This window comes from Biomphalaria glabrata, chromosome 1 (assembly GCF_947242115.1).
Source record: "Biomphalaria glabrata chromosome 1, xgBioGlab47.1, whole genome shotgun sequence".
Classification (NCBI taxonomy): domain Eukaryota; kingdom Metazoa; phylum Mollusca; class Gastropoda; family Planorbidae; genus Biomphalaria; species Biomphalaria glabrata.
Window position 1 is genome coordinate 55,674,292 of NC_074711.1, and position 22,079 is coordinate 55,696,370.

General features: G+C 36.3%; 1 protein-coding gene across 1 annotated transcript in view; it reads right to left on the bottom strand.

Annotated features, from left to right (window-relative positions):
- Positions 1–536: 536 nt before the first annotated feature.
- Positions 537–22,079, bottom strand: part of LOC106078933 (kelch-like protein 10) — a 49,243-nt gene continuing 27,700 nt past the window's right edge. The window contains exons 10-15 of the mRNA XM_056045019.1: positions 20,448–20,637; positions 19,034–19,181; positions 16,822–16,991; positions 8,351–8,615; positions 5,280–5,387; positions 537–1,419 (exon numbers count right to left, since the gene is read on the bottom strand). Coding sequence (XP_055900994.1) covers positions 1,284–1,419; positions 5,280–5,387; positions 8,351–8,615; positions 16,822–16,991; positions 19,034–19,181; positions 20,448–20,637 — 1,017 coding nt within the window. The 3' untranslated portion in view covers positions 537–1,283. The remainder of the gene's footprint in view (positions 1,420–5,279; positions 5,388–8,350; positions 8,616–16,821; positions 16,992–19,033; positions 19,182–20,447; positions 20,638–22,079) is intronic.

The following is a 22,079-nucleotide window of genomic DNA, read 5'->3' on the forward strand; positions in this document are numbered from 1 at the left end:
TTGCTCCACTCGGTATTTGAGTTTACAACACTGACTCTCCTTGCTCCACTCGGTATTTGAGTTTACAACACTGACTCACCTTGCTCCACTGGCTACTTGACTTAATAGGAAAATACGTCTTTGGGCTAGTCACACAGTTCCCTCGTTAATAATGTGCTACATGTAGATCTAGAAGCGTTATTAAAGAAAAGACTTCACATATTGACTGAAGTAAATTTTGTTTAGTGTTTAAGTTCAGGAAAAAATATTTAAAGACACACACACGTGCACTATTTTGTTTGACTAAAGACTTAGTATTCTATTCAATTGAAGATACATATTCCTTACTAAAGACACAGTATTCTATTCAATTGAAGATACATATTCTATTTACTATGAAGACATAATATTGTTTTTTTTACATAGTCACAATATTCTATTATATTAAAGATAAATAATTATTTTTGTGTTTTAAGATATATTGTAATCTACTATAAAGACATAATATTATATTTTACTGTACAAACACACCATTCTATAAAAAAAAAACAGTAGTCTATTTTACTACAAAGATAAAATGTTATATATTTTTAGGACAATATATTTTATTTTAAAAAGAGACACACGCTAATTAATTTTACGATTAAAAAAAAATATTTTTATATGAAAAAACACAACAGACATCATCCAGTCCCATTTAAACCCAAGCACACTATCCGGGTCAAATAACGACAAACACACCCAGCCACTAACCATTTCTAATGGAGAAACACAAACACTATCCAGTTATACAAACACACACGCACACACACAGACCAACTCACCAGTTCTACTTAGATAGACACACAGATACCAACCTTCCAGTTCTACTAAAGATCTGATTGTTAAATCTGAGATTTTTTTTTTCTTTAAAAGAAATACATACACAGACACAATCAAGTAAACTCTCTCTCTCTCTCTCTGACTCTCTCTCTCTGACTCTCTCTCTCTTTCTCTCTACATCTCTCTCTCTCTCTCTCTCTCTCTTTCTCACACACACATGGGCATAGGAAGTAAAAAAAAATACAATTATAATTTTTTTGTTCCAAAGCTATTTGGTCGAGTGTCCAACTTTATTGACCAAGCCTCTCTGTTCATCAATCAACACAAAAGAGTTTCCTTTCCGTCTTTTCCCAGACTCTCCGGAAAGACGACTGAAGAAAAGTGAAACAGATGGTCTGTCCTGGAGCGAGTCTATTCCAGTGGCGCCCCGAGGCTGTGAAAATGGCTTGCTGCTGTCTTGTCTACAAAAAGTGATCTGGGTGTCAGTATTCTCTCAGGGCGTTCTGTGGGTGTACCACTGTCGGATCACGTCTCAATAACTTAGCGGCATTGGGTAGGGCGCTGACCACGCAAACTCCAAGGGCGCTTCGGTTGTGACTTAATCGTGTCGACTGATACCTACAGATTTAAATATAAGCATAAAAGGGGGTAATTTAAGATATAAAAGATTATCTGTGGCGGTAGGTCCCAACATGTGGTCAGTGAACCACCAACATGTAGTCCATGAAACACCAGCTTTTCAATAATATTGGTCATTTCTATTACGGCGTCATAAAACGAGGCAATATACGCATCTGTCAGGTGATCTATCACATACGTCCACCTGTCTATGTAGGCAATGAAAGTTTTTTAACACAATATCATTTAGGTGGGGACAGAGCATGTTTAATTACTTAACAAAAATACTGGTGGGGGTAGGGGAGAGAGACTCGACCGCCCTGCCATAAGTTCCTTATTTACACATTCTATAGATACTAATACTATCTACTATTTACACATTCTATAGATACTAATACTATCTACTATTTACACATTCTATAGATACTAATACTATCTACTATTTACACATTCTATAGATACTAATACTATCTACTATTTACACATTCTATAGATACTAATACTATCTACTATTTACACATTCTATAGATACTAATACTATCTACTATTTACACATTCTATAGATACTAATACTATCTACTATTTACACATTCTATAGATAGTAATACTATCTACTATTGTCACATTCTATAGATACTAATACTATCTACTATTGTCACGGTCATGTTATGTTTTAAAACGAACATAATTTCTTCAAGCTCAACATGTGTATGACGGCTTAGGTTTCAAACTAAACTACATGTGATTAGAAGTTCAGCGACTGGCCTACAGCTGACCGTATCCAAGTGAACATTTTAAAAACATAATACTTCTTAATGAGGTAGTTCCGATTCTCTGACCTACTTTATAAAAAGTCACGTGACTGTGGTCTTATACATGGCAATAATGACAATATCTTCCTATGATAAGATGTAGATCTAGATTTAGTGCTAGCCTAGATCTAGTAGACCTACTAAATAATCATAAAAATTAGAGAATTATTGTAACATACTTTTTATTACTTAAAGATGTATAGTACTAGACTATTTTCATGTTTAAATTACAATGAAATCAATGTGATCATTAATGTAAACAACACACCCACGTGACTGAGAAGAGATCCGGAATGACCCCATTGGTGGAACAACCATCTTTCACCAAGCACGTCTCCAGGTGGAGGATTGAAGAAAAATCGTTAGCTATAAGAGTTAGCTATGATTATCAAATAAAAGACTGGTTTCCAGACATGGAGGATGAGGTAGGTTTTGAAAAGCCGGGCGTAGTGACAAGAGTAATATAACGCATAACTTCTGAACAGTAGATCTTAAGATTTAATAATAAGGCTTGGATGGCGATGCCACCAGATGAAGGCCAACTGGAGGAGAAGAAGAAAGCGACAAGTGGTGAATCTAAGGAGGGGGCAGTGTTATAAACCTGGTGGTGACATAGTTAGAGGTAGTGGTGCACTTTGCAGATAGTCTGGATAGTGAGATTCGTTACAATACTATGGCTGTTTGTAGTGCGGTCTTGCCAGCGTAAGCATCTTTGGTGAAAGCGCTCGAGCAGTCTTAGTTGCTTTCTGTATAATACCAATGTCTCAGATCCATATAGAAGGGTTGAAAGAACCACCGCTTGATAGACATTGATTGATTTTTCTAGACTAAAAACAATTCAGGGAAATGATTGCAAAAAGCGAGTATATGGCGCTTAAACTCTAAACAAGGGTAGGTGAAACTCATTAACTAGGGATCGTAATTCATCCATGAGAGACAACTCCAAATTAAACAACTACTGCCTGGTAGTTGATCTTGGATGATCAAAGGCTATTAGAGAATGAGAGCACACCTAGAAAGAAAAGCTGGCTGACGTCGAAAATATTATTTAAAGAATGTCAGTAAAATGATTTGATTATCTGAATTACATACAATAGAAATAACCTATTAGTATTATTGACAATTTAATAGTGCATTCTATCTGATTATGTCCAATACATTGAATACAGTTAATTAGACATTTATTGTGTGTGCTTGAGAAGTTAAAAAAACTAGGAGTCACGTGACACTCTGAGCTCATCTTTAATCTTAAGACTCGAAGACAATGGTGACATAAATTCTCCTAATTAAAGCTAATTATAAACTATTATAGACATTCGTTGCAGTGAAATCATTTGATCATGGGAATTATCGAGCAGGGAGAAGATATATTATAAAGACCGAGCTGGTGATATTGTCCAACAAACATGTGAAAGTATTCTCAGCCATCGCTGACAAGAGCGTATCTAGCGAAATATGTTAGAGCGTGAAGGGCCGGTCTAAGGCTGGACACACTGACTTTGTGTGGGACGGTGTCCTGCATTTTTTCATTTTCTTTCTGTTCCTGCAGCTCAGCTAAGTGATTTTTGTCCCTGATTTCCTGGTTTAGCTCCATTAGAGTAGCTCTCTAGGCTTTGCTCCCTAGGTCTAACTCCCTATGTTTAGCTCCAAAGGTCTAATTCCTTATGTAAACCCCCCTATATTAAACTCCTATGTTTAACTCCCTAGGTCTAGTTCCCTATGTTTAGGTTCCTATGTTTAGCTCACTACGTAAGGCTCCCTATATTTCGCTCCCTTTGTTTAGCTCCCTAGATCTAGTTATGTTTAGCATTCTAGGTCTAGCTCCCTATGTTTACCTCTTAAGATTTAGCTCCCTATGTTTGGTTTCCTATGTTTAGCTTCCTATGTTTAGATACCTAGGTCTAGCTTCCTATGTTTGGCTACCTAATTTCTAGCTCTCTATGTTTGCCTTTCTATATTTAGCTCCCTGTGTCTGGCTCCTGCTGATATATTGGAGTCAGTGGCGTAACTAGGAATTTTCCATCATTTGGGGGACGGGGGGCTTGATCTATTTAGGGGCCCTTGCATTTTGACATTCAACATCATCACATAACATTATGGCTTAATATTTAATATTAAGTGTAAAAAAAAATAAATTCCAAGACTCATTTGGGGAACCCTCCTCAAGTAGGGGCACGGGCGGATTTTCAAATTCTCCCCCCCCCCCCGTCCCCCAACTATAGCTACGCCACTGATTGGTGGCTGTGTGATAAGAATTAATTGATTCTTATAATTCAAGGTTGGAGTTCATTGCTTTGGAATTCGCTTTGTAGCATTTGTGTGTGTGTGTGTGTGTGTGTGTGTGTCCTAGCGTCCTCCGCACATCAAGTCTTTTGGTGAAAGGCAATAGAGGCAATTATGATAATACGACTAGCCCAATCATTAAAAAAGTAACGAATTCTAAATAGTTTAGATTTCGTTCTTATGAATTCTAAATTGTTAAGAGTTCGTTCTTAATTTTTTTTTACCTCTATTATTAGCTTACAATCTCTTTAGGCATGATCATGTGCCCGACACCTTGCGACCTTCTGTTACATTTACTCCCTCGTCACGTTTGTTTGTGGACAAATCGAAAGGATACACAACTAATGGCAATGGCTTCGATTCCGAAGATTAAGAGTGCATTATTTCACATGACTACGCAAATATAGTTGCGACCTACATATTTTCTCGCATCTCCTGTAGAAAAAGCCGTTGTCCGCTGGCGATCTATTTAACTTTTCTTTCCCTCTTCAGCGCCCCTTTTCAACAAGGGATTTTCTTTAGGTCTCGTTTCTGTGTCCCGCAGCTCTCCAATTGTCTCTTTCAGAGGCCAACTGCTGCCAGCTACTTTCTTCTATACCACTGAGGGCAAAAGGGCGCTTGAGTGTTTCTTTAAAGCACTTACTGCGGGGGCGGCACCTCTGTTACGCCGTCCTCTGTAAGTTTTATGTATCTTTACTGCAATGCTAATAAAAGTGTATATCATTGAACTTAAGACTACTATAGTATATGTGATAAAGTACTGACCAGGTGTTGGTACTAAAGTCGTAGCATTCAACGACTGAAGTTGTTCTGTCACCGCTATAGCCTCCGATGGCGTAAAGAACATCTTCCAACACATCTACAGCTAAATTACTAAGAAGATGAGAATAGATCTAGAGATAAATATAGTATAGATCTGGTGATAAATATGATATAGATCTAGTGACAAGTACAGAATAAAGCTAGTGATAAATATAGAGTAGATCTAGACATGATATAGAATGGATGAAGAGAAAAATACAAAAAAGATCAAGATCTATATACAAACAAAAAAAAGATTAAAAAAAAAACTAGAATAGAACTAAAGATACAAAGATAATAATCTGAGGATAAAACCCCCCAAAAAGTTTTAAAATAAGCTTGTAAATTCTTTGAAATAAATTGGAGACCAAATAACCCAAAGCTAACAAATACGATGAGAATCTGAATATAGGCCTATGCATAAATTCAATAAAAAGACCAAAGATAGAACAATAGTAGCTATCCAATTCACTTCAGATGTCCATTTTAAAGATATTTATTTGTTATGATTTATTTGTACTCTATGATTTCGGCACTCAACAGCCAGCTTAAAAAAAAACAACTATCTATGTAAATCAACGTATATAAAAAATATTCGATGTTTTATTCCAAAGTCAGTAAAAATGCCAAGGGGGGTTTCATTAATGGAGTCTCCAGTATATCCGGTGTGCAGCATGCGGAAGGTATGATAAGATATTGGATTTGAAAAGACATAGAATAATTTTTGAGCATTGCCGTATCAAATGATTTTGTGTAGCTCTTCCGGATGTCTCACAAAAAGTTTCTTTCTATAGAGTGTCCTTGACATTGTTTAGCATGGGCGTAGCCAGGGGGGGGTTCTTGGGGTTCAAACCCCCCCCCCCCCCGAAATGAAATCCCCCCCCCCCCCGCAGCGGGGGGGGGACTGAATTAAGTGACTGATTTTTGCTTTCATTTTGTTTATTTTAGGTGAGATTTTAATACTAAATCATCACTTACCACAGCACAGCCGAGGCAGTTTTGAGTTAAAAACCCTCTACCAGGGGGGTTTGAGTTTAAATCCCCCTACCAGGGGGTTTTGATATTTTAAAAACCCCTATCAGGGGGTTTTGAGATACAAATCCCTCTACCAGGGGGCTTTGAGTTTAAAACCCCCTACAGGGGGTTTTGAATTTTAAACCCCCTACCAGAGGTTTTTGCAGTTAAATCCCCCTCTTCTATAAAACAAAACAAAAAAAATGCAAACAACAATCCCCAAATTCCAACAGCACAGTTGAGGAAGATTTTGATTTTAAAACCCCATCCAAAATTTACGATAACCCCATCTTCAATATAAAAAAAGCAAATTACACACTCAAAATTCTATGAGCGTCGCCAAAGGGGTTTTGAGTTTAACCCCCCTCCCCCTTCCAGTTGGGGTTTGAAGCTAAAAAGTACCTCTTCAATATAAAAAAAGCAAATTACACACTATAAAATCTATGAGCGTAGCCAAAGGGGTTTTGAGTTTAAATCCCCCTCCTCCGGATGCCTTTTTCTTTAAAGTTTAAAACCCCTCCAGATGGTTTTGAGTTTAAAATTCCCCTACAGAGCGTTTAGAGTTGAAAACCTCTCTCTTCAATATTATTTTAAAGCAAACTACAGTCACCAAATTCTATGATCGTAGCTAAATGGGGTTTTGAATTAAAAACAAAACAAAAAAAAAACATTTTAGATTTTTTAGTTTAAAACCCCTCAACAGATGATTTGACGAAAAAACTTTCTTTTTCGATATAAATCTAAAGCGAAATACAGGCATGTAATTCCAAGAGCGTAGTCAAGAAAGGTTACAAATTTCTACCAGTGGCTTGGGCTCCATTAATAGGCCTTAAGTGTGAATAGTCTTCTGCTGAAATTGAAAATCATTAAATGTGTCTCAACAAAGATGGCTAAGACAGATTTTAGGAGTCAGTCATAGAGATCGAGTCTAAATCAAAGAAATCATATGCCGAACTGGGAGTCGAATCCTTAGTAAGGTTGTGACAGAGCGTCGCGTGAGGTTTTGGGGGACATGTTTTCCGACAAAATGAATTACGCAAAATAAGAGTTGCGGAAACAGCTTGCCGGAAAATGCGCCGAACGGCGCGAGAGGATTTAAAGTCAGTAAGAATAGCACATTAGGTTTTTGAATTAAAACTTTTTAATAGCAAAGTAATGCACTGTAGATACCTCAGAATATGCATTTTGTTGGCTTTCAATACCAGAAATAGTGCTCGGCGGCGGGGCTTCGCCCCGCGCTGGGGGAGCGCTGCGAACTCCCCCAGACCCCCTTGCTATCAAGGGCGGGGAGTCTACAATAAACAATAAACGTCTTCCGAAAGGGTCAAAATCTAATAAAGATTAATTATGTACACACACACACACATTTATATATATAATTTTTTTCGCGAAGGGGGGGGGGTCGGGGGGGGGATTCCCAAAACCCTCCCCGAAAAAAATTCCTGGCTACGCCCATGTTGTTTAGTGTATTAATTTCAAAATGTGCCCAAATCTTTCCTCGTTTAACTGTCTCAGGTTTGGATTAAGGTTTTATTCTATCGCCCCTAATATTTCACAATATCACTTTCTCTTCTTTAACGATCTAACATTTTTTTTTCTTTTGCTTTTAAAGAACAAAGAGCCATGTTTTAAATGGAAATTGGGTTTTTAAGATCCAGTTTACATTTTTTATTTCCGCGTTCTCCAAACTGTTTTCTTTGATCTAAACGTGACGGAAGGTGGACAGAGAGACTACACAAACACACAACTAATAATTACTTTTCTCCGTCGGTTGACACTAACACTCAAATATGTTATTCAATAAAATGTAAATTAGTTTATGAAATACTAAGTTAGCAGTTTAAAATTTTTAAGTAAAACTATTTCGGTGTGGATTTTGCAAATCAATTAATTTTCTTTCACATATTTAATTTGTTGTTAAATGTAACTATTTTAGTTTACCAAGTACCTTGTCTAATGACCTGTAACAGAATAAAATTATTATTTGATTTAGCAGGTTTTATATTCATTTTGCTACTAACCTTCGTGGGTGAGGCATTGGTTCAAGACGTGTCCACTGTCGAGTAACAGGGCTGTAGCTTTCCAGCGTGGATAGTCTCACGGTGCTGTCTGTTCCGTCGAAGCCCCCGACGGCATACAGGTAGCCATTGTACGCCACCAGACCAAGGCCACTCCGACCTCTGGGCATACTTGGTTCTGGTGTCCATTGGTCAGTGGACGGATCGTACATCTCCACCGCACGGATACACTCCATACCGTTGAAACCTCCACACACGTAAAGTTTGTCTGCCGTATACATTGAGGTCATTATTAGGTAACCAAGTGAACATATCACAGTTCTTTATTATGATGGATTTCGGGTCCTTGGGGGGGGGGGGTGCCTAAATTACACACAACTCCAATTACCTAACCTAAGTTAGACAGAACTCAATGATACCTGACCTACGTCACATAGAACTCAATGATACCTGACCTACGTCACATAGAACTCAATGATACCTGACCTACGTCACATACAACTCAAGGGCAACTGACCTACGTCACATACAACTCAAGGGCAACTGAACTAAGTTACAAAGAACTCAAGGGTGCCTGACCTACGTCACACAGAACTCAAGGGCAACTGACCTACGTCACATAGAACTCAAGGGCAACTGAACTAAGTTACAAAGAACTCAAGGGTGCCTGACCTACGTCACATAGAACTCAAGGGCAACTGACCTACGTCACATAGAACTCAAGGGCAACTGAACTAAGTTACAAAGAACTCAAGGGTGCCTGACCTACGTCACACAGAACTCAAGGGTACCTGAACTAAGTTACACAGAACTCAAGGACAACTGAACTAAGTTACAAAGAACTCAAGGGTGCCTGACCTACGTCACACAGAACTCAAGGGCAACTGACCTAAGTTACAAAGAATTCAAGGGTACCTGACCTACGACAAACAGAACTCCAGCATACATGACATAAGTTACACAGAACATTAAAGTACCTGATCTAAGATACACAGAACATCAGGGTACCTAACCAGAGTTAAACAAAACATCAGTGTACCTGTCCTAAATTACCTAAGTACCTAACGTAAGTAGCACAAAACAAAAATGTACCTGATCTGTAAGTTACACAAAACTCCAGGGTACCTGACCTATGTTAAACAGAACATCAGTGCACCTACGTAAGCTAAACAGAAATTCCATGCACCTAATCTTAGTTACACAGAACATCAGAGTACCTGACCAGAGTTACACAGAACATCAGAGTACCTGACCTAAGTTTTACAGAACTAAAGTTTACATATCGAAAGTTACACACAACAACAGGGTACCTGACCTAAGCTATACAAAATACCAGGCCAGCAATGAAGAAAGTAAAAGCGGTTGGTCGTCAGTGGCGTAACTAAGGGGGGGGAGAATTTTAAAATCCCCCCCGGGCCCCCTAGGAGGGGGGCCCCCAAATGGGTGTCCGAAATTTATTGTAAATACATAAATTAATATATTTGATTGACAAATAGTGTCAACGGGTGTCTTTTTTTTTTCAACATTTATGGATTAAATTTATCACAAAGACTAAACCTAGATCTAGGTCTATCAGTACGTTGACTTTGTTGACATTTTAAAAATATTTTTTCCCACAGAGATCAATTTTTTTTAAAGTTAATTTTACATTTTAAACTTTGTTGCCACGAATAAAACTGCATGATATACAGCGAATTCCAGGTATCTTGTTACCTTTACTAATAATAGATCTAAATGTCGAGTATTTTATGGCTACACTAATTAACCTGGAATCAAAATTTACAGAATCGAGTATAACAGATCCAAAAGTTAATCTTAATAATACTAGAATAGTCCATTATTCGGGTTTGGCGTCTATAATTTCAGAATTAAACTTCACACTCGAGTTATTACCCCTTTATTCATCTTTCCTCAATCCAACTCTATTTTTATTTCCATCTAATCCTTTTGCTTTCGCACAAAACATAAACAACAAACAATGACGTAATATCATATAATATTAGCACATCATTCCTTTTTAAGTTATTATCACACCATTCCTTTTAAAGTTCTTAAAAGTGATATCTACTAGCAGGGCCGCCCTAGCATTTGCGGGGCCCTATGCGAAACGGATCGCGCGGGGCCTAGTCTGGGTAGGGATGAGCATAATGTCAAATATTTTTTTTTGAATTAGAAAATAGGCTTACTTTCGTCTTTGCAATAAATTTTTATCAAATGAAAGCTCGCAATGCCACTTTTTATTTAAAGACACCCCAAAATTTCAATTTCGTCTATTCTTCAGGAGATTTGAATAAATTAAAAAAAAGTTCAGGACTTTATCGTATATTTTGCCTTTTCATGAGATTTGCTGGAGGCCCTGGAAAATCAGGAGGTCACGAAAACCCTGTTATTTTATATACGTTATAATGGTTTAATTTTATAATGTACCCTTAGAATTAGCGCGGGGCCTATGAAAGCGCGGGGCCCACTGCCACCGCATAGGCTGCAGTGGCCTAAGGCCGGCCCTGTCTACTAGGAACTTTAACAATTCGTCCACTTCTGGTTGTCTTGACTGGCAAAACAAGTTCTCTAGATGTTGGTCTATAACTGTCTGTTTCGTTTGTTCCAACAGTTTGCAGTTCGTTGTCTTCATCGGTATCATAGTACCCAGAGATGTCTTCATCGAAACTCTTATTCAAAAAGCGTTGATTTCTTCTGTATGTTTTTCCATCGTTTGTCTTTATGATGTAAGATCTGGGTGCTGAATGTTTTTTTATGACAACTGCTTTCTGCCATGTTTGACCTAGACGAACTCTCCGACAGAATAATCTTTAGGTAGTCTTGCTTTTGCATTGTATTTCACTTTGCTTTTCATCTGTCGTTCGTTGAGTAATGTCTCTGCATTTTCAGCTACCGATGGTTTCAATAGTTTGGGATCAGTTGGAATGATTCCCTGAGTCTTCCTCTCGTCAGCAGTTGTGATGGTGCATACGGCAGTCCGCTTATCGGAGTATTTCTATACTCGAGCATAACGAGATATGGATCTTTCCCACTTTTGTATTCTTTGAATCCTTTTTCTTGCGCACAAAACATAAACAACCAACAATGACGTAATACCATATAATATTAGCACAGAATCTTCTTCATGCAGTGGAAAAGTAAGAATTTTTTGCCTATCTTGAATTCTGGTCAAAGCTCTTGCGCCCAATTAATATAGTTCAGAAGAAACTACAAAAGTCTGGACTGCATATAGGGGAAGCTGCTAAAGAAATTAGTACCCTTTCATGCTTTCTGCAAAATGATGAGAAACTGACAAAAAACCAATCCATCGAAAAAGCAAAAGATGGTAGTGAATACTATGGATTCCCTGTAATCAAAACAACCAGAAGAAAGAAAAGACTTGATGGGAAGTTGAGTTCTAATGTAGGACTATCAATAGAACTGCAATTCAAACGTGTTGCGACAGAAGTGCTGGACAGATTTCATATGGAGATGAATGGCAGATTACAAAGGCTGGAAAGAAAATGGATACCTTTGGGTTTCTTCTTGAACCAAGACACCTGTTAGATGAAGACCCGCTTATGACAAACTGTGCTACTTTTCCTGTTTGTATGATGAAATAAATGGCAAATCGCTTTTTCAATGATGTCATTGATCCACGAGCACTTTTCATCAACAAACCAGTACTACAATCACCAATAGACATATTGAGGAAACAGGCTTCATGTGGTAATTACGTGTGATCAAACTTTGCAACCTCATCCGAATACTGCTAACTCAGGCCACTTCCATTACGTCATGTGAGAGATCATTCTCAAAGCTCAAGTTCATCAAAAGCTATCTCAGGAGCACAATGACCCAAGAAAGGCTTATCATGGCTTTAATGTCAGTGAAGTCACAAATACTAGAAAGCATCGATGTAGTTGATGTTATAGATGTCTTTGCTGCACAGAATGCACGACGTGAAGCGATATCAATTTAGATTTATCACTTGTGCATTATTTAACTAATAAATAAAGGTATTATTCATTAAAAGAGTGTTGATTACTTTTTGTTAAGTTTACTGATATACTGAACCTATTGGATTTGGGGCGTATATATTTTTGCGTACATTATCCCATGTCATATGTCGAATGTCAAAATGTAAGGGGCCCCCCAATGAGGTCAATCCCCCCGGGCCCCCAAATCCCTAGTTACGCCCCTGTTGGTCGTTGTCATTGTTCGATAACATTTCACTTAAAAGCAGGTGAATAACTTCTGCCATACGTTCCTCTAGATGATAGATAGAAAGATAGATAGATAGATTAGATAGATAGATAGATAGATAGATAGATAGATAGATAGATAGATAGATAGATAGATTAGATAGATAGATAGATAGATAGATAGATAGATAGATTAGATAGATAGATAGATAGATAGATAGATAGATAGATAGATAGATAGATAGATAGATAGATAGATAGATAGATAGATTAGATAGATAGATAGATAGATAGATAGATAGATAGATAGATAGATAGATAGATAGATAGATAGATTAGATAGATAGATAGATAGATAGATAGATAGATAGATAGATAGATAGATAGGGTTTGCTTCAGGTAGTTGAAGTAGGTAGGTAGGTAAACCAATATATCTATGTTACAGTATTCATGCTGGCCCTCATTTTACCTAAAGTCAGATCTGATAGCAAATGGACTTAAAAGCAGAAGCCAGAAGAAGTAACACATGCGAGATAAATATCTAACTGCACAATGAAGCTACAGGCTAAGGCTCGACTTCTAACTTAGAAACTGAAATACTTCAGGGGATAAGAAATCATTATTTTGAATGTTGTGCTTAGGTTACAGGGAGATCCACCCACCACACGACATTATCAGGCTAAGGCTTTTACTAATAGAATAAAAAAATCACCCTGGAATAAAGAAATATGAATCTCCAGGAAGATGTTCATATTTGTAAACTAGAAAATGAACAAACTTTTACGCTTGAAACAATTAACTGCGAGTGGGAAAAAGAAAATCAAGTATTCAATTTCTAGAGTTGGTTCTACAAGGAAATTAATTGACATTGGATCTCTATTGACTCAAATTGAACATTCGAATGTAATGCGATCCAATTCAGGTTTATATTACTTTCTAATCGACAGGAGAATGATAATAAAAACATCTAAAAAGTAAGAAATGGAAAACTTTTTTAAAAAATTGTAAACCTTAGGAATCAATAATTTCATTTGTTGCGATTGTTGGATAAACTTTCCTTGCTAAACATTGCTACTAAATGGGAAAGTCCGATTAAAAAAAACATACTTTATGGTGACTAAAGGTTAAAAAATAAAACATATAATATATGTGTGTAATTATTGGATGAAATGTTGGTCAAGAATATGTAAATTTCAATTTTATTGTAGGCTGTCAAATTAATATTATAAGTTCTGTACTTATATTAGATTCACGATTTGATAGACAATTTTTTTAATCCATTGGCTAGACTTCAATATTATTGCTAGACACTTTCTAAATGAATATTTGTTCTAGACTTCACTGAACTAAGAGATAATCATTCGATAAATGAATTTTTATAAGATTTTATTGGGGTAAGGTCAAAGTGCTGTAGTTGTTATTTTACATATAGCAACACTTCAAAATATCTATAATGTACAAAAAAAGGGCTACCTGTTGCATTATAATATACGTGTAGCACTATGACAAAACTCTATGTATGTAGCACAATATCAATAATCTATGTATAACATGTAGCACTATGTCAAAGAAGCTAACCAGTACATTATGCTAAAAAAAACATAGCACTGTGTCGAGAATCTATACTGAACATATAGGACTATACCCAGTCAGGACTATACCCAGTCAGAGACTATACCCAGTCAGGACTATACCCAGTCAGGACTATACCCAGTCAGTGAAATGCTTACTAAGTATAAAGTACAATGTAGCATTACTTTAACAAAGAAACAAAACACACAAACAAATAATACACTAACAAAATGACACGTGCATCTGAGTCAAAACTTCAATTAAGAAACTAAACACACAAACAAATAATACACTAACAAAATGACACGTCTGAGTCTTGTAACAGTTGATCATATTAAACAGTTATTTTGGTCTTATTGATATAAAACCTGGTACAAAAATAAATCAAAATATACATAGATCTACTTCCCACTTTCTTCATTATTCTAATTTTTTTTTGGTTTGGTTTAGTTTTACAATGTCACGTGATTGTCATGTGTGGTGTTACTTAACGTCCAGACTAGTGTGTGTCTCTTTGCGCACACCTTATCTTACAGATGTTGTGTGACAAACAAATGAATGGGCTGTGAAATGGAGACACCTAACTCTAAAATACAAGGAGGATAGCCACAATGCATTCACTGACATGAATAAATTAACAATTTCATATAGAAACGTTACAAATGGGAAATAGCAAAGCTTATAAATCGTTGTTTTTTTTTTTCAGATTTCTTATATTACACTTAAGTTCCGACTCCGTAAGAAAAACAAACTAAAAAATTAAAAATAAAAAAAGCTTATTTAAGTAGAAGAACAGCAACAGTTTCTGGCATATATCTCAATACTCTAAGAATATTTACCACTTTTTCTATATTAAACACAATTAGTTTATTACCACTAATTCATTAACTTATTGGTTAATGTTAATGTTTTGATTGATTCGTGTATAATCATCTAATATGAAAAATTTGAACTTTGTCGGAGAATGGGAAGTGAGAAAAACAAAACGTGTACTGAATGAAATAAGGGGAATAACGCCACATTTAAAGCCACATCTCTCAAGAAGTATCAATTATTTACCATGTTCGATATCAAAAAGAAATTATTACCAATGCATAATTATTAGTTTATTGATTAATGTTTTTAGGTACTTTTTTTGTAAAGTTTCAATTTGATCCGAGAATGGATGTGGGAGAAATACTGTGTACAAAAATTGTACCAGACAGAGTGAGTTGATATAAGCTTTGTAAAAAAAAAGGTACAATATTATTCTCTTTTACAAGATAAAGTTTGAAAGAGGGGAGACTGCGCAGGATTGTATTGACCAAGCTGAAACAAATTACACATCGTTCTAGAGAGAGGACTAAGGCATTAAATTATACTCTCTGCCCTAGGGTCAGTCTGTAAAGGATCGACCAGTGTCCATTGATCAGAATGACACTTTCAAGTAAATCACTGCCAGTCAAAGACAGCCCTTTACTGTTTTTTTTAATGTGTTGTATGCAGACAGGGTAGGCTATAAAATATTAGCGCCATCTTGTTCAGCGCGTGAGCTATAAATAAAACAATTGTTTACAAAGACAATGAAACTTCAATAAGGCGGGATTCGCACACTTCACATGTTCACATTTTGGGTACACCAATAATGAGACTGCACATGATGCATAAAGACACACTTTTTGTTCATTTGTAGTTACGAGTAAGTCTTGAAAGGGACTTAGCCAATGAGAATAGAGAGACGTTGTTGTTTTATGTCTGACGTGCATTCCTGCAATAAAATGAACTGTGTGCAAGACTAACGGTCAATAATTGGACGGAAACAATAAGATGAAGATATATTCGATTGCTACCTCAAATCAGCGCTTGTGTAGAAGGCTTTCCACTTTCAGAGGGAACTTACAAAACAGACTTTCAGAAAGGATTTTCACAATAGACTTTTAGAACGGATTCTCAGATACAGAGTTTCAAGACTCTCAGAACTAGACTTTCAGAATAGACTCTCAGAACTAGACTTTCAGAATAGACTCTCTAGACAGATTTTCAGGATCAATTTTCATAATGGACTCTTTCAATATATTTTAGAACGGGTTTCAATAGACGTATTAATACTTCTAAAACGATATATACACGGAATAGTCAACAAAGGACAAGAAACTAATACTAGCTTTCAGTGCATTTCTCCAGCTGAAAGAAAGGAAGATAAGAAAAACTCCTTGAGAACAACAAAACGGACAAAGACATTTGACATAGTTGTGACTATGTGACAGCACTGTTGTCTTGCATACTGCCACAGCTCATTGTGGTATGTTAAGGATTTCTAGTCAATGATTATAAACCGTGCTTATAGAGCGAAACCGCGATACATTGGCAGTTGTGAACAAGTCCCTGTAGAATGAGGACGCTTTGGATATTTACTACTTGATTGTTATGACTGTATGGAAATGGAAAATGATTCTTGTTGCTAAGTTTAATTGTTTACAATGTATTTCTACTATATCAAGTTATAGAATACATTTGTTGTCTGCTATGCATTTGTTACTCAGTGCATTTCAATCTTTGTTAAGCACGACTCGGGCTCTACAGTCTTAATACACGCATGAACCCGAAGTAACATCTGAGAAATATATGATGCCATAATGATGTAACACATATCCCGAACGGAACTACGATAGACGGTTATTATTTGTTTATACTAAAATACTACATACTACTAAGTAGAAACCCGAGGGTTGTACTGACCACTGAGTACAGCCACACCAGCGTCACTTCTCTGCTGTATCATTGGGGAGATGAAGCTCCACTGGTTAGTCCTTTGGTTGAATCGTTCTGCGCTGTTCAGTCGGTACTGGCCATCGAATCCCCCAACGGCGTAGAGACATCCTTGCAGTGCAGTCACACCCACGTAGCATCTGATCAAACCATGCAACATAGTAACTATAGCCACATTGTCTATAAAGAAGGGGTTGATTAGACTATAGATTGAGAACCAGTAGTTAAACTAATTAAAATAATTTCTTTGTATATTTTTTAACTTGGGAACAGAAGAGTTTAGTTTTTAATTAGCATCTAAAAGCCTGGCAGAGGTATAATGCTACTGTTGAGCTTTGTATGCTAAACATTGTAATCTATATGACTCGGAAAGAGGAGTTTTGTTAGCATGTTACAGTGAAATCCGCTTATTTCGAAGCGCATGGAGCCAGTGACTTGGAATTAGAAGGCCCCAGTGGAACAGGAAGAAATTTAGCGGAGTTTCATTTATACTTTAACAAGAGAGATTACTGATAAAATAGATATTTTTTAATGTTACCTCCCTTCTTCATAAAAGTCATGACTCGTGAGAGCCAATGCTCAAAGGCGAGGTTCGTTCCAAGTATAAATAACGCACATACGCTTTTACGCTCGTTTTTTTGTTGTTGTTGTTTATTTGCCAACTATCTGCCCACTATACAACATTAGAGAGAAATTCAATCGTTCTGGCATTTGAAACTCAACAGAATCGATCTAGCGGAGAAGTATTGAAATGTCTTCTTCAAGAAATAAACCAAAAAAAAAAAGGTTTGAATCATGCTTGTTGTAGATGCCTTTGTAGCAAATATAGATATAACACTACTTAACGATGTATCTAAAATTAAATTATTTTATTAATTTCGCAATTAAACGTTGGTAATAGTTTCATTTTACTTGATTAATATTCAAATATGGATTTATAATTAAAAAGCAAATATCAAATATTTTGTGTCCACTGAAACATATATGTACCACTCTTCCCGCTCCCCAATTCAAGAAACACTATTTACGTTTTTGTGACATTTGTGTAGTTGCATATTTATTTCTTTGTGTTCATTTCAACTTTATATTGAGACATAGTAAGTAAGACTCAAAAGTAAAGCAGCAATTATACATAAAACACTGAACCATAATCTTCAAATACAAAAACAAAATTTAATAAAATACTCTGAAAGACACAAACATGAATGTACATTCCCCGTCCCATATGCTAGGACAAATTTGTACAAATACTCCTTCTTCCCTAGTGCTATTAGAGCATGGAATGGGTTGCCTGAGCTAGCCAGGAAAACCAGTGACTTGGCAGAATTTAATAATTGGTTAATATGCATGACTGAATGCATGACGCGAATGACGGAATCATCTTCTTTTTTGAAGTAACGTCTATATGATATAAGATAAGATAAAAAAAAGTATCTCTTAGTGTTCATATCAATTATACATTGAAACACATTAGTTACCTCTTTATGTTCATATCAATGGAATAATGAGACACATTAGTTACCTCGTCATGTTCATATCAATGATATAATGAGACATATTAGTTACCTCGTCATGTTCATATCAATGATATAATGAGACATATTAGTTACCTCTTCGTGTTCATATCAATGGAATAATGAGACACATTAGTTACCTCGTCATGTTCATATCAATGATATAATGAGACACATTAGTTACCTCGTCATGTTCATATCAATGATATAATGAGACACATTAGTTACCTCGTCATGTTCATATCAATGATATAATGAGACACATTAGTTACCTCGTCATGTTCATATCAATGATATAATGAGACACATTAGTTACCTCGTCATGTTCATATCAATGATATAATGAGACATATTAGTTACCTCTTCGTGTTCATATCAATGATATAATGAGACATATTAGTTACCTCGTCATGTTCATATCAATGATATAATGAGACATATTAGTTACCTCGTCATTTTCATATCAATGATATAATGAGACATATTAGTTACCTCTTCGTGTTCATATCAATGATATAATGAGACACATTAGTTACCTCGTCATGTTCATATCAATGATATAATGAGACACATTAGTTACCTCGTCATGTTCATATCAATGATATAATGAGACACATTAGTTACCTCGTCATGTTCATATCAATGATATAATGAGACACATTAGTTACCTCTTCGTGTTCATTGGTGTGACGTCCTCCCAAGTGAGTGTGTCAGGTTTTAGTTTACAACAGCTGCTGAGATAAACCTGCCCGCTGAATCCACCAATAATATAGATCTCATTGTCCAGCGCCACCATCCCATGGTAAGATCGAGGCGCTGAGGAGAAAATGTGGCACTTATCAAGATTGAATGAGGCGGCCGAATGATACAACACTTGACCTACTTCAAGACTCACATAACAAACGTGAATAGATACAAAATATAATGTAATCGGATTTTTAAAAATTGCTTTAAGTTTTTGAGATCTAAACGTGGAAGACGGACAGACGAACAGACTAAACTCACAAAAAGTTATAGTGGATTTTCAGGGGCAGTTTAAAAGACGAGAGCGTATCTCACAATTTGATATTGGGATGAAGATAAAGATTCTTGTAACACAGAAACACAAACATCTGAGATCCACTGAAAATCTCGAATCTTGTTTTTACGTCAAAGTGAAAGTAAATAAAATGACACAAAACGGAAATTTCCTGAGAATCTTGGGAAATAAATGTGGACACTTTCTTGTCTCTATGTTACTGCTTCATTGTATCGCTTCTATACGTTTAAAGTCTCATTCTCTATTACTGTCATTCTAGGTTTCTTTTGTATGCTACGCAAACAGTGATTTAAATTAAAGAGTCCGTTAGATTTGTGTAAGGCATGGTTCTTTCCCGCATCTGTTTGCTGCTGTTAACAACAAATGCAATAATTCAAATTAGATTTGCATGGACAACGTAGAAATACTAAAGATTTAGTTTGAGAATGGAAGTATTCTGAGAAATGTTGTTTTAATTTTTTTTAATCTAGTTTTTAATTCATTTTGGAATGAGATAGAAATACTCGTTATTGGATTTTCTAATCTTTTCTCACAGCTACATCTTAAAGCAGAGGTTCTCAAACTTGTATGACCCGTGGACCCCTTTATATAGCTAAAAACTTGCCCACGGACTCCCAAAAGAAAAAGCAACATAAATGAATATTATATAAGTAACAAATGAAAAAAAAACAGATTTTAAATTGTAATAAGAAATAAAGAAACACTGAACCTTGTTTTAGGTGACTCTTCAGTGTTCCTTTATTTCTTAATACACGGGAATATCCAAGTGAAGAATGTTTTCCAATCTCAGGTTTAGGCGTCATTGAATATTACGTTATTGACATATTAAACAGTAGAGGGGGGGGTAGTTTATTATTATTGAACTTATCCGATCGGATTAACTGGCATTTAGTGAACAAGTTTGTTTAATCGTATTCAATTTTCATTTTTTCTGCGGACTCCCATCGGTAATCTCGCGAACCCGCGTGCTACAGTTTGAGAACCACTGTCTTAAAGTCATCTCTGTGTATCTAAATGCTATCTCACTATACTGTGTCTCTTACCGAAGTCATAAGGGCATATGATGGACCACAGCCAAGTTCGACAATCAAAGGCCTCCACCATGTTGAGAGGGAATCCAAAATTGGATCCACCTATCACAAACAGAATATCTCGTGGTAGTCTTGGAGAGAACATGGCGCTGTCCACTGCCGCCAACTGCTGCTTCTGGAGTTGTAAAACAGATTCCATAACCTACAGAAAAGTGTTAACATTAACTTCTAAGTATGGTTTGCTGTCTGACAAGAGTACATTTTTATAAACACAGTAAATTATATCATAAAAGAAGGGTGCATTGTATAGCAGCTAGTACCTAGAAGTACCTGGAGAACCTAGAATAATGTATACTTAGTGCGACATCTTGATGCCCTCCAAAAACAAAAGAAAAAAAAACATCGAACACATTTTTTTTTCAAAACAATAGTGCATTTCAGATTTCAGTGTTTCTCGAGCCTTTATTTGTGACACCCTCATACAAAACGATTTCCTTACAAGCCCCCCCCCCCCTTTTCCAAGCAACCAAATAGGAAGTCTGGGTGAGAGCTTAAGCTCTTCCAAGCGTGCCCAGACGCTCCCAGCTGCACGAATGCGTGACTCTGACGTGCACCATTCAACTCAAGAAAACAAGTCAGGACGTGCCGATAGAACTTGAGGATCACTAGCTATTGGTCATTTTGTTTTGTTTGGTATCTTGAACATAGGTTGAATAAGCCCCCTTGAGGACTCTTGAGCCCTGAGTGAACTTGTATGCATTTAAAAAATTATCATGTAAACATTCATTAAGATATCCTTTCTCCCCCCCCCCTTTTTTTTCCACACCTGGTCCAGACAAGTGCTAGGATCATAGCGCTTTGAGAAAACTAAAAGCTAAACAATAGCAATAGGTAACGAGAAAAATATATAAAAATACTTTTTAAAGCATTTATAAAAAAAAAAATATTATTAAAAAAAAAAAAAAAAAAAAATATAAAACAAAAGGGGACGACATGAATTCGAACTCATGGCTGTCTTCTCCGGCTAACACGGTAACCACTCTATTAGCGAAGAGTCTATGAACATGGGAGATTGTAGAGTTATCTATTGTTTCTCTTCATGTTTGTGTTCACTAAGCTTAAGGCGGCAGCTTAAATGTAAAGGGGGAGTCGCGGTGGCTGAGTGGTAAAGCGCTTGGCTTTCGAACCGGGTTCGAACCCTGTGAAGGCTGAGATTTTTAATTCCGGGATCTTTGGGCGCCTCTGAGTCCACACAGCTCTAATGGGTACCTGACATTAGTTAGGGTAAAGTAAAGTTGTTGGTCATTGTGCTAGCGACATGACACCCTCGTTAACCGTAGGCCACAGAAACAGATGACTTTTACATCATCTGCCCTATAGACAAGGTCTGAAAGGGGAACTTTACGTTTTTTAATATAAAGGGAACTAATTCAGATTATACCAGGACTTCAGTAAAGTACTATTTCTTTCCCTTGTTTGAGATATCAAACAAAGAAATATATTACCAATCCTATACTCTTAAGCGAGCAATTCTTGTATGTATGTATGTTTATATATATTTCTATATAAATTTTATTTCGAAAACGGCTCTAACGATTTTCTTTAAAATTTCACGGTATGTGCATAATAGTGAGACAAAAATTC